The sequence below is a fragment of the Prionailurus viverrinus genome, chromosome D3 (assembly GCF_022837055.1).
Source record: "Prionailurus viverrinus isolate Anna chromosome D3, UM_Priviv_1.0, whole genome shotgun sequence".
Classification (NCBI taxonomy): domain Eukaryota; kingdom Metazoa; phylum Chordata; class Mammalia; order Carnivora; family Felidae; genus Prionailurus; species Prionailurus viverrinus.
The window spans coordinates 47,833,560-47,846,404 of record NC_062572.1 but is presented as its reverse complement, the minus strand read 5'-3'; the positions used below and the strand labels follow the sequence as shown (position 1 = coordinate 47,846,404).

The 12,845-nt window shown below is 47.0% G+C and overlaps 1 protein-coding gene across 1 annotated transcript in view; it reads right to left on the bottom strand.

Moving 5' to 3' along the window:
• TTC39C (tetratricopeptide repeat domain 39C) overlaps nt 1-11,382 on the bottom strand; it is a 109,389-nt gene extending 98,007 nt beyond the window's left edge. Inside the window, exon 1 of the mRNA XM_047828154.1 lies at nt 10,597-11,382. Within this exon, the coding sequence (XP_047684110.1) occupies nt 10,597-10,763 (167 nt within the window). The 5' untranslated portion in view covers nt 10,764-11,382. The remainder of the gene's footprint in view (nt 1-10,596) is intronic.
• Between the last annotated feature and the right edge of the window lie 1,463 nt (nt 11,383-12,845).

The window sequence follows — 12,845 nt, the reverse complement described above, 5'->3', positions numbered from 1 at the left end:
TGTCATCTCCTTGGCTGTGTAACTTTGGGGTAACTGTGTCCTGATTCCTGGGGATTTGGCCTGTGTGTGTGTGTGTGTGTGTGTGTGTGTGTGTGTGTGTAACCTACTTAGCAAAAAGCTTGCTCACTCCATGAGAAGGATGTGGACCCATGCGCCAGTTTATACCCGGAGATTAAAAATTAAGAAGACTTGAGTGGGGACAGGGAAGACAGACTAGGGCTCTGAAAAAAAGTCACCTAAGGATGCAAAGACACAGGTCCTGCAAGCTAGCCCCACAGTGACAAGAAGAGAAGGGGTTCTCCACCCACATGGCGGGAGACAGAAGAACCAGTTCTAAGAGCCCTTCCTGGAGCTCTCTGGGCCCTAGAAGCAGGCGTGGGGCAGGAGGGAGAGGAAGAGAGAGATCTGGAAAAGCCGGTGTATAGGAGTAGTAATGCGTGGGGCCCAGCACTGGACGCACCCCACCCGGAGCTCTGTCACAGATGCAATGGAGGACCCGCCTTATTCACCACACTCCTTCAGCAGCAGCAACAGCAGCCTGGGCAGCCCTTCTCCTCCTGTCACCAGAAAGACCTCACCCTTGTGCTGCTCCCTGCAGCCTCAAGATTCCAGCTGCAGAGACCAAACCTTGTCTTGAGCCTCATGCCCCCAAGCTCAGTGCCTCTCAATAGAGGGGTTTCGGAAATCCACAGGGACATTTGGGGGCAACACAGTGACAACAGTGGAATGGGCCATGGATGTAAGACACCCTGCAACGTGGGAGAGTCCTGGACCTTGTCCCATGTCCTGCACAACTTCTCAACAACTTTTGAACCCTACTTCCATTGGCAATGAAGTACAAAGTCATGCGGGCACTGTTTAAATATACCGTTGATCAAGATTTACTCACAATTTTAGAGAAGTATGTCACCAACAGCAACACGGCTTGTGGCACGGGACACACCAGCGACACCAGCCAGCATGTGTGGCCACCTCATGCCAAATGGAGCAGGGATTTTGAAAGCTCCTTTAAATACGTTTAAAGCCAAACAAATTTTTAAAGAGCCACGAAATACTGGATACCAATTATTTTCACTAATAGATTTCATTTTTGCCATCCTATATTCGAAATTTGTACCATATGGAGTTTCATCACAAAAAGTGAATAGAGAAATTATTTGGGGTTTTATTCTTACTCTCATACTGTCCTCACCCCCTTATCCTCGCCTCAACTTCCCTATAAGCCTTTTTAATTCATCCTCTCATCCTAGACCGCTGTTACAGGTTTGGTTTCCAAAGCACTTGGCTTGGCGACGGATTTAAAGACAGGAGACCTATTTTCTGAGACACGCTGTCAGCACACATCCCATGTCCCAGCGCAGGAAACCAATGATTTTGATGCTACCCTGACACAGGCAGCCTAGCTCATTGCGAAAATGTCGCACTTCCTTGCTTGCTCAACTTCAACAGTGTTTTTGGAGTGGACATATTATCCCTACTTCAGTGAAGTTATTTCCCCACCTCTTTTATTTCAAAGTGCACCAGCTCTCTCTCATTTTTCTATGGAATGGCTTCTGATCTTTTCTTAAATCCAAAGGTAGTCCTCACACACGGGCGCGAGCACCTAACTTCATCTGATGAAAGAGTAGTGACCATTTATATTTTAAAATACATGCAATTTTTATATTATGAATTTTTTCTTCTCCTTTAGAATAGCATTTGGGCATTCTATGGACCTTTAGACACTGAACAGGTCATGTCATCTGCCAATTTTATTTTAGGATCACAGGAGGGGAATTACAATATATTACAAAAAGAGGGCATCAGATCTGATACAGTTGAGAGCCCCTGCTCCCAGCCACCAAGTTCTTCCCAAGACCACTTCTTCCTGAAATTCAGGACAGGGATTTGGGATTAGGGAAGCTAGATTCCTGCCTTCTCCTGCCTAAGAGGCAAGTATCACTGGAACATGTCATGCCACCCCTCCCCCCCACCAAGGGTATCCCAGAGCCTTGGAGGTGACTGATAAAAGACAACAAAGGACTGGCCGCTTAGCATAGGCTGCCTCTTAGCCACACACAACACTGAGCAGAGGACAGCTCAGAGGACGGCAATCCCCAGAGCTGCCATGCCCCCCACCCCCCAGGGCCACTTCATCAGAGCACTCCTCCTTCCTTCTGACTGCACCTGTCAAGGCCAGCGTGTGCTCAGTGGCAGCTTTGCTCCCTATTGCCCTACACAAAGCACTGGGCAGCCTGAATGCACCAAAGGAAAGAGGCTGACAGGCCAGACAGGAGTTCTGTTCTCTGGTTCTGAGAAGCAGTGTGTCAATTCCGGGGGCACCAGTATTGCTCTAGAGCACCTGCACTGAGTCAGGAGACGTGCCCGGCATACATCAGCATGGGGAGGGGGCTGAGTAATCGAGCTTCCAGAGCTCCTAAAGAGCATGACCCCTGGGCTACACTTGCTGACTGGCAAATAAAGGGATGCGGATATGCCCAGAAGACCTCTTGGACTTCACGTTACTCCAGTGACTTTAGGAAGGCCAGGAATCCCTGACCAGGGAGTCCACCTCTCTCTACTTAGTTCGCTCATACCAGAGAGGTAGCTGTGCAAACAGTGTCCAGCCATCACCAGTGAAGAAAGGGATGGAAGGAGCCTGTGGGGGCACTGAGGCCTCATACCATCTCTTCACAGACATCCGAGCTGTATCTTGGGGAAGTCAGAACAAGTTAGAGGATACAAAAGTGAGGAGGGGAATGAGGGAAGAGTCAGTGAAGCGGACAGGCCAGATGAGAGGACATCTATGCCCAGCTGGGACCTTTATCCTATAGAAGACTGGGAGCCACAAAGTGTCGATAGCTTCGGGAGACTCCTTGCCCCCTGGCAGCCTGTCATGTTAGGGTGGTTTGCATATTGCTGGGATGTCGCCCCAAAATGACCTTAGAGCACACAGGTGAGCGTTTCATACTGTAAAGGTTAAGAAGAGTGGTAGTATAGTGTAGCAGTCAAATACACAGACTCTGGCACCTGCTGGCCTGGGTTTGCACCCAGCTCTCCCACTCAACTGTGGAAGCTTGGGCAGGTCATCCAGAGTAACTGTGCTTCCCCTCCTGCAGCCCCTGTGAGAAGGAGATAACAAGAGCACCCCTCACAGCGCTGCAGGAGGATCAAATAAAGAAGAACATTCCAGGACTGATGTGTGGCCTGGCATACAGTCCGCACCATCTACTATTAACCACTAGGTGAAAGTAAGCCACCTAAACCAGTGATTTCACAGACATCACAGCTGTGGACAAGTATTAAAGGGACCATTTCTGAGGCAGACTGAAAGATCTTAAGTAAAGCAATACCTCCTCAAAGGACCAGCTTCTCACCTTCGCTGTCCCACAAACAGTAGACAGAGTAGGGGTTTACTCTGTAATAACGGATCATCTTCCTGTAAGACAGGAGTAACTACCTGTTGTATAGTGTATTTCTTGTGTTCTGAAATTCTTGAGCAAGGAGGAAGAGATGGAGAAAGCAATCTTAGCTAGGGAAAAGCACTGAAATGGCAAACCATCAACCACCTTTACAAAGAAAAGCCCCTATTTCAATCTCCAAATCAGCTGCCGGGCAGTTTTGACTTTCTCCTCTGACACACCAAATTTATGGCTAGTTCTACACAAAGGTATTTTTTGTAATTATGTATGGTGAGGCATGTCAAGCATACTTATTGTAGTGATCATTTCATAATAGGTACAAATGTCATTTATGTTGTATACCTGAAATTAACATGTCAATTATACCTCAATTTTAAAAAATGCAACAAAGTCCCTTATTCAAAAACTGGAATGCATCCCGCCTCCCAACATAAAAAGGCTTCAAGTGGTGACTGTATTCCCATGTTTGCCCACAAAGGCAATTCAATCCCAAATTGGACCTATGTCCTGGATGAACAGTATACTAAGAATTCAGGGAACAGAGTAAGTGGTGGAAAAGGTATGAGACCAAGGGCAGAGCCCCCCACCCAACCCCAGCCCCTCTCCCAGGGTAGATGTGGCACTAGGCAAAGTTTTGACATAAGAGGGGAATTCTCTGCTGCCCAGCCATCTACTTTCTGTACATCCTTTATATTCTCCTCTAAAGCTCTTCTCAGTATTAGCCTCTTCAAAGTTCCACTGCTGTTGCTGGGTAAGGAGAGGGATCCTGGCAAAGGAGACTAGGGTATGAAAAATGGAGCTACAACAACCTGAGCAAAAAGATCTGGACCTCTTAAATATGGTATGTTTGGGGATCTACAAGTGGTTTCATGTAACTAGAACAGAAAGTGTTCTATGCTTCAATATTCTTTCTCTCTCAGAGGACCTGGGTGGCTCAGCTGGTTCAACGTCCAACTCTTGATTTGGGCTCAAGCCACAAGCTCACAGTTCTTGGGTTCAAGCCCTGCATCAGGCTCTGCGTTGACAATGTGGAGCCTACTTGGTATTCTCTCCCTCTCCTCCTCGCTTTCTCTCTCAAATAAGGAAAAACACAAAACTTAATTTCAGTGAGTGTAAGTCCCCCAACTAGGAGCAGGCAATCTCCCCAAACTACTTATTAATGCAGTATGCAGGACTCCGAACACAGATTCTTTTAAGGTTTATATCTTTAACTTTGTGGATATAAATGTGTGTGTGTGTGTATATACACATATATATACCTATATTATACTCACAGAATATTCACTTTTTCTGGTGATTTCCTACATATAGGTTCTCCCATTAGTCTACAGTTACATTTTTAAAAGAATCCCAATTAAAATGAATATTTAATTGGAACCTTTCTAGAAAGTACAATAATTGGGGGGGGGGGGGGTGAATGAGTGTTTGAAAAACAAAACAAAACACAGCCCTAAGTTGAGGATGGAAAAAACGCAACAGAGGAGTTTCCTGTCTTTCCTGCCAGTTCCCTTAACACCATTTCTGCTTTTCATTGCTTCTCCTTTTCTTAATTTCTGCAACTATGGATTCTCCATAAACTCTAGCAGAAAGGTACGAACATGCTGTTGTCTGGGAACAGCCAGATCATGCAGAAAACACAGGTGGCCTACAAGCTCTTCCTGTCCTCTAATGTACCTACCCCAGTTTTGGGCTCAGGCTCAGGTGCCTGCCGGCCCAGGTTTCTTACAGAGGCTTTTGAGTTTTTCCAGACAGAACTCTGGTTTGTACCAGGGGTCAGTCATGGTTTTGTTTTTGTTTTGTTTTTTTCTATAAAGGACCAGACCATAAATATTTTAGGCTTTCTAGGCCATATGGTCACAGCTACTCATTACTGCTGCTGTACTGCACAAGCAGCCACAGAAAATACATAATCAAGTGAGAGTGGTTGTGTCCCAATCAAACTTTATTTACAAAAACAGCTGGCCAGATCTGGCCCACGGGCCATACTTGGCAACCCCTGTATTATATGGATACATCTCTATAGCAAGACCGACTTTAATCAACATGCTCACAAATAAGACACAGGTCATATGGCTTTGTCATGGGTGCCGTAAAAGATGTTAGACAATTTAGGATCCATACTTTCATTTTAAACGTAAACATATTACCTTACCACGAATTTTTCTTGCCTTTTGTTTAGTAAGTTTTTGCCATTTTTATAATTAAAAAAACAAAAATGTACTCCATAATACAACCACTTACAAATTCTATAACAAATCCAAATGTATGCATATTTATGCTCAATGAACATTCCTTATAAACACTATATGCTTGTTTTAATGGACAATGATTTTTTAATAATACTTTCTAATAACACCTACAGCCAGGAATTAGTGGTAGTGTTGGCAGGCTAAGAACACAGGTGTTTTAAAGTCAGAAATAACACCAGAAGTTAAAACAGGAGGAGATGATGGTACCAAGGGGAGGAGGGGGGGAAATGTCCCACTTGTGAAATGAAAGCTACAAATTTCATTTTGGCCAGGAGCCCCAGATGTCTCCTGTCTTCCTCCTATCTCAATATGCTTCACCTCTCCTGACAGTAAAAAAGTAACACTGCAAGCCAAAAGCAGAAAAGGATGTCAAGAGTTTATCATGGACGTGAGGGCCGCAATGAGGAACACGGTCATTATAAAATGGGAGTTGCCCAGACCACTAGCAGCAAAGTAACCCTGAAAAGCAGCGCTGACTCACAGGAAACACGGACTAACCAGTGATCTGAAAAAATAACAAATACAGAATAAGCCATCAAACAGGATGACCTAATAATATTGATCAGCTAGCTCGCAGGGCTCACCCATTTCACATTCCCATGTGGGCTTTTCACTATTTCCTAGGCTTCCCTTTCCACCCCACCTCCTGTCACATTTCCCTCCCCCCTGAACTCCTCCTCCCCCATCATCATGCTCAGACAGCAGTTCCCTTACAAAAGTGTCCTTCCAGCTGGATTACAAGTTGCTGTCCTTCACACCTACAGGTCAGAGAAGCAGGCCATGGCTACACCCCCTAGCCTCCACACCATTGTACCTACCCCGCAACACCTGATATCTAGTGCCTGTTCTTGTTCATGTAAGGATCACCTAACCTATCGTGTCTCAATACCTACAGGTTTCAGTGTGTGTCACACATGTGAACATCAGTTAAGAGTGGTGTGGGGGCGCCTGGGTGGCGCAGTCGGTTAAGCATCTGACTTCAGCCAGGTCACGATCTCGCGGTCCGTGAGTTCGAGCCCCGCGTCAGGCTCTGGGCTGATGGCTCAGAGCCTGGAGCCTGTTTCCGATTCTGTGTCTCCCTCTCTCTCTGCCCCTCCCCCGTCCATGCTCTGTCTCTGTCTCAAAAATAAATAAACGTTGAAAAAAAAAAAAAGTGGTGTGTGGGGAGGGTGGCTAGTGAGCACTGCTGCACGAGATCACCAAGCCCAAAGATGAACAACAGGAATTTGATTTCAGGTGGTCAGTATCACGAAGGTACAAAGTTATGTCTTTAGGCTCAAAGCAGAAAGGGCCCACGGCAGCATCCATCTGCCTGCACCTCTGGGAACACATCTCCTGCGTGCACAGATGGGGTCTCAGCACCAACAACAGGGCACCTTGTTACATTATTACTAGCGTTACAATGGAAGTAACAGTTACACTTTGAAAACCAACTAGGAGCCTCTTACAGCTCAAAAGACAGGCTCTACTGTGCATTTATTTCTAATTCCTGGATCTGTGATATCTAAATGACACAATCCAGACTTTCGACTAATTCAGAATGGCCTTCATGATAATCGTTTTCTATGAAGTAACCATTTCTCATTCCATAGCTGTTGCTGAAACTTTTATCATCCCAGTAATGTAGCATAAGAAAACGACCTTAAGAACATTGTTACACCAGACACAAAATGGTCTTATTGTTAAACCCTAGTAGGATCTTGGAAGGTTTACTTGTAGGGAAAGGATGGTCTTCTGTGACAACATAATCCTAACAAAGGAGAAAACCAAATTGCTCTGGAAAGAGCAGCTGGAGGTGCTCCTGGAATACTTACAATAAAGTCACTGCTGAGTTTTCCAGCAGGCCATTCAACTTTGGAACAGCAGTTTTCCACTAACATAGTAGGATCTAAATCTCTCATATGCACTATGTGAGGCTAACCTTAAATATAAAAGTTACCTGCATACAGGACATTTTTCCCTCTACTCAAACTATGTCATCAAGAAGGAAGCACAGGGTGGCTGGGTGGCTTGGTCGGTTAAGCGTCATACTTTGGTTCAGGTCACGATCTCAAGGTTTATGGGTTCGAGCCCCGCACCAGGCTCTGTGCTGACAGTTCAGAGCCTGGAGCCTGCTTCAGGTTCTGTGTCTCCCTCTGTCTCTGCCCCTCTCCTGCTCACACTCTCTTTCTCTCTCTCAAAAATAAAAAAGCATAAAAAAAGACAAAAGAAAAAAGAAAAGAAGGCACAGTTGTGGAGAAGGCATCAAGTATAAAGCTAGCTCGTGTTTACTGAGAGCTTACACCATGCCAGCTACCATGGATTATTTTTAATCCTAACGACCACATTATGATGTGCGCTACTCCCATTTTATAGGAAGCAAATTTTGAGTCAGCACCTAGAAAAGTGGCAAAACTACAGTTACCACCTTGGTTGCAGGACGCCGGTCCACAACCACACCTGTACACAATTGTGTTCTCTAAAATCTGGATCAGCAGCACATGTGGCAAGTGGCAAGAGTGCAAGGCTTTCCCACATCACAAAACGGATGATTCAAGGGAAAGCTGATGGGAGAATGCTACCACTGTCCAGCCCTTCAAAAGCTTAAATTTCTGGAAAATAAGGTCAGAGGGCAAATCAAAATACAGTTGACCCCTGAACGATGTTGGGGTCAGGGGCATCAAACCCCTGTGCAGTCAAAAATCCATATGTAACTTCTGACTCCCTGAAAGCTTAACTGCTAGTAGCAAAACCACTGACCAGAAGCCTTACTGATAGCCAATATTTTGCATATTCTATGTGTTACGTACTGTATTCTTGTAGCAAAGTAAGCTAGAGGGGGAAAAAATGTTAAGAAAAATCACAAGAAGTGAAAATATACTTACAGTATTAAAAAAATCCACATAGAAGTAGACCCATGCAGTTCAAACCCCTGTTACTCAACAGTCAACTGTATAATAATTTTAGTGAGACAGGCCGAATGAGATAAGGAAAAGAGCCCTGATTTAGAACCACTGTGCTTGTGTCCTGGTCCTTGCTAAACAGAGACTCAAGCCCCTTGTAATAAAATTAGCATGATAAAAATACAGCTCACCTTTTTGTTGTCTCTAGAATAGTAAGAATATAAAGGAATGAGCCCAGCACCATGCCTGGCAAGAAAAAGACTACAATAGTTTGTTTTCATTTTCAATTCCTATTTCAAAACCCGAGTAGACAGCTCCTGTCTATATACTGTAAATCTTCCCTGGACACCTTCCCCCTCCTCCACCCCCAACACACTCACCCACAGAGGAACTGTTTTCTAGGTGCATATCTGTTTCTGTGAAAAAATAAATTTCCTATCACTCAGAATCTGCCCTCTGCTAGGAGCACATAAAATTGTCTGGGTAACAGTATTTTTGCCTTATTTAATGCTTTCAATATACCAGAACCTACAAGTACTATTTAAGTACACTAAAGACGTTTGGGGGAAAAAAAGATGACTAAAACCAGTAACAGAACATTTCAAAGCAATAAGTATTGAAATATGCAAGCACTGTATCTTGATTAGCAGCAGCTAAGGAGTAAACTTGACTCAGGCTTTCCCCAGCCCTCTCCTACACCACAAACTGGTAGTCTTTAAAAAAAAAAAAAAAAAAAAAATCAGAGCACTATGTCAATCATACATTTTTTTAAAAAATGTACATTCTCAGACTGAAATCAGACTGGTACGTTTTAAAAACAAAGGGTCCTGAGTAAAGCCAAGAAGATGTTTCCACTCTCAGATTTTTTATTAAAAAAGTGATCTAACGGTAAACTATCTTTAGGATAAAGTTTATTGTTGTGAGATATCTGCTTTGCCATTAAGAAGTGAAAGCCCAACCATAGAACAACCAGTCCGTGAAGTGTGAAAACATCAGGTGCCTGACGTCAGATACCTGACTGTATCCTTCCTCTCACAGACTGTGGCTCTTAACCACGGACACACATCGGTCCCTTATTCCTACCAAGCCACTCAGGTCTTAAGAAGTGTGAAGCATATGGCTCCTAAACACCTACAGGGAAGCTGCTAATCAACATCCTTGAGACTGGGCAAATCACAAACTTGTTTCCTGAACCAGAAAGCAGATGCTTTGGGTCCCCAATGAAACTGAAGGCTCCTCCCACTCGCAGGAGACAACCAGGTTTCAGTTCTTTCATTTTTTTAGAAGGCGGATTTTAAGAAAGCAATTAACTGAGCACACGTGTTCTTCCTTCCACGCTTACGTATATTTGCAATCCCTCCATTTTCCAAGTTAGACAAGTCCATCATAAACACGCTCGCTTGAAAGGCATTAGCAACTCATTTTGAGGAATGAGTTCTAGAAGACAGGCAGAGAGAGGGGCGCAAGCCGAGTTCGGCCGAGTTTTCTTTTTAATTCCTGCACTGCCAGGCAGTTACGCATATCTGTTTTCAAACAAGAGAAGCGTCTAAGATGCACGATGATGCAAAGTAACGCGAGGCACCAGAACCCGGCACGAGGCAGCTGGTGTGCTCCGTGTCACAAAGGCTGCTCGGGCACAACACTGCGAGTTTGAGGCTCCCAGCTGCCTCCAATCGCATCCGGTCCCAGGTCCCAAGCCAACGGGCTCCGGACCCGGCGGCGGGAAGGCGACCCGCGAGAGAGAAGCGGACAAGCACTGGGTGCCCCTCTGGGGGGGCGGGGAGCGAGAAAGTGAGGAGAGACCGCAGGAGCGAGGGGGGACGGGTGGCGGGTCCCGCGCAAGGAAAGGACAACGGGGCGGGGGTGGAAAGGGGCGATGTGACAAAGGCGCAGAAGCGCCGGCTGCAGCGCAGGCCGAGGGAGGCGACCCGGGCACCGGGGCCGGGGAGGATTAGTGACCGACGGGAGGGGGAGGAGGCTTCTGGGGCCCGCGGCGGATTGCAGCGCGCGAGCCGGCCCCGAGGGGCGCGTGGCCGGGGCGGGGGAGGCGGGCGCGTCGGTCACCTGTATTGTTTGAAAAGCTGGTCCGACTCCCTGAAGCCGTTGTTGAGCAGCATGTTTATGCCGGCCAGGGCCAGCTCCGCGTCCTGCAGGGGCGCCGCCGCCGCCGCCGCCGCGGCCGAGTCTCTGTCGTCCTGCCGCCGCGGCCGCTGCTGCTCCGAGCCGGCCATGGGCGCGCGAGGCTGTGCGCAGGGCCGAGGAGAGGTGGGGCGGCAGCTGCTGCGGCCCCCGCGCGCCCGGAGCCCGGCTCTACCTGCCGGGAGCGCCGCGCAGCCGAGCGGGGCGGGGGAGGGGCGGCGTGGGGCGGGGCGGGCCGGGGGAGGAGGGAGGAGCCGGGCCGGCTGCAGCGCGGCGGGGGACGTGAGCGCCCAGGCCGCCGCCGCCCGCCGCGGGGATTACTCAGCAGCCGCCCGCCCGCCTGCTCCTCCCGCTCCCTGCGAGACGCCCGCCTCGCGCGGGCACCCAAGAGGAATCCGTTTCCGGGTGTCTCTCACCCCGCCGAGCCGGGGCCCGAGCGGCCGCCGCCCCTGCTTCCTGCAGCCCCCGCACGCCGCCGGGGTCCCTCTCGACCCGGGTCCCCACCCCGCCCGCACGCGTGCCCAGCCGCCCAGGGCCAGCGCGCCCAGCCTGCTCGGACACTCGCGAGGCACCGAGGCCCGGACTTTGACTCTTTCTTGCAAAAGAGCCGAGCCGGGGGTCGCGCGGAAGCAGACGGGTTGCAAAGGGAACTAGGAACTCCGCCTTGGACGCAGCGAGAGCGCGCGGCTGGAGACTACCTGGACACACCCGGCACTCAGACCTCTGACCCCCAGCGCAGGAAACCCAGCGCTGCTGGCGCCCACGACCCCCAACTTTAAACGGATCTTGGGCCCGCCCCCTAGCCCAAGGTAGCCAATCCCCGAGGAGGTGGGCGGCGGGGGCGGGGCCCCAGGGCACCTGCCGGACTTCAGCCGGGAGCCCAGCGCTGAGCGGGAGCGGAGAGGATCCCGGATCCTGTTTCGCACCTTCTCGGCTGCCACCAATATCTGCGAGATGGGGCAAGAGGACGAATGGAGGCCAATGTGGCGTACACCTAAATATTTAAAGCTTATCAATTAAGCTCTTCAGGTGTTTTCTATTATAACCCTGGCAATTATACTTTCAAACCAATGAAACAGAAAAATAAGTATAATGCTAGGGTTTACTATATGACCGAGTATCAGTAAAATGTCAAAGATGACAGAACTTAGTCATTATTGCATATGTCTGACTGTTCTGATGGTGGGCTGGTAATAATGTGTGCGTGGGTAATATTATAAAGACAAACAATTCACAAGTAATTTTTGTTTTTCCATAGATTTGTCTTCTTCACTTTTATTTTAGCAAAGTCACTATATATGTTATGGCAATCAATTTATGTTCTTAATGTCAAGTCAGACCACCTTTCTTAAATCACTGTAGTTCTTAGAGTGTGGTTTATTAATTTCAATTTGGAGAAACTGCTCTGCTGAAGCATAAAACTGAAATTGTTTTTAAAAAGTAAAGCGATATTCAGGTTTAGAGATAACTCAGGAACATATCACATCCAGCATTATAATGAGGTCACATGATATGATAAATTACCACAGAAGATATTACCAAAACAATTTTATTTCATCATACAAGTTGCTATCGCTTATTCTGTGATGCATGCCATCCCTTACAAGAGTATGTATCTAAACCAATATAGTATTTCCCACATTTATATATACACATTTAAGAGTAATGTGAATTGCTGTCATTCCTTAGCTGTCATGTATAATTCTTAGAACACCATGCTAATTCTTGAGTACATCTGGAGTCACAAATTGGAATATCAAAAGAAGGAAGAAAATGGCTGATTCTCACCTCTGGGGAACAATACTTTGTAATACAGGAATCACTGCATTCATGTGATCTGAGAAGGACTTGACAAATCTGCCAGGTTTTTTTAATCCAAAAAAAAAAAATCCAAGTACTCTTGGATTTAAAATAGTGTTAGTCTCAAATATCAGCAGTGCCACAATTCTACATGGCATTCATAGCCTGTAACCTTTGTTTTTAGGACATTGAGCAAGAGACAAGTAACATTTCTTTGAGGTTTGAACAATATTAATCATGAGAATGGATGCTAAGAGTTATGTTCCATGGAACTAGCACTGGGTGCCAGATCCTGACAGAGCTGCCCATGTGTTCTTTAATGTGTGTGTGTGTGTGTGTGTGTGTGTGTGTGTGTGTGTGTGTGTTTTACTGGG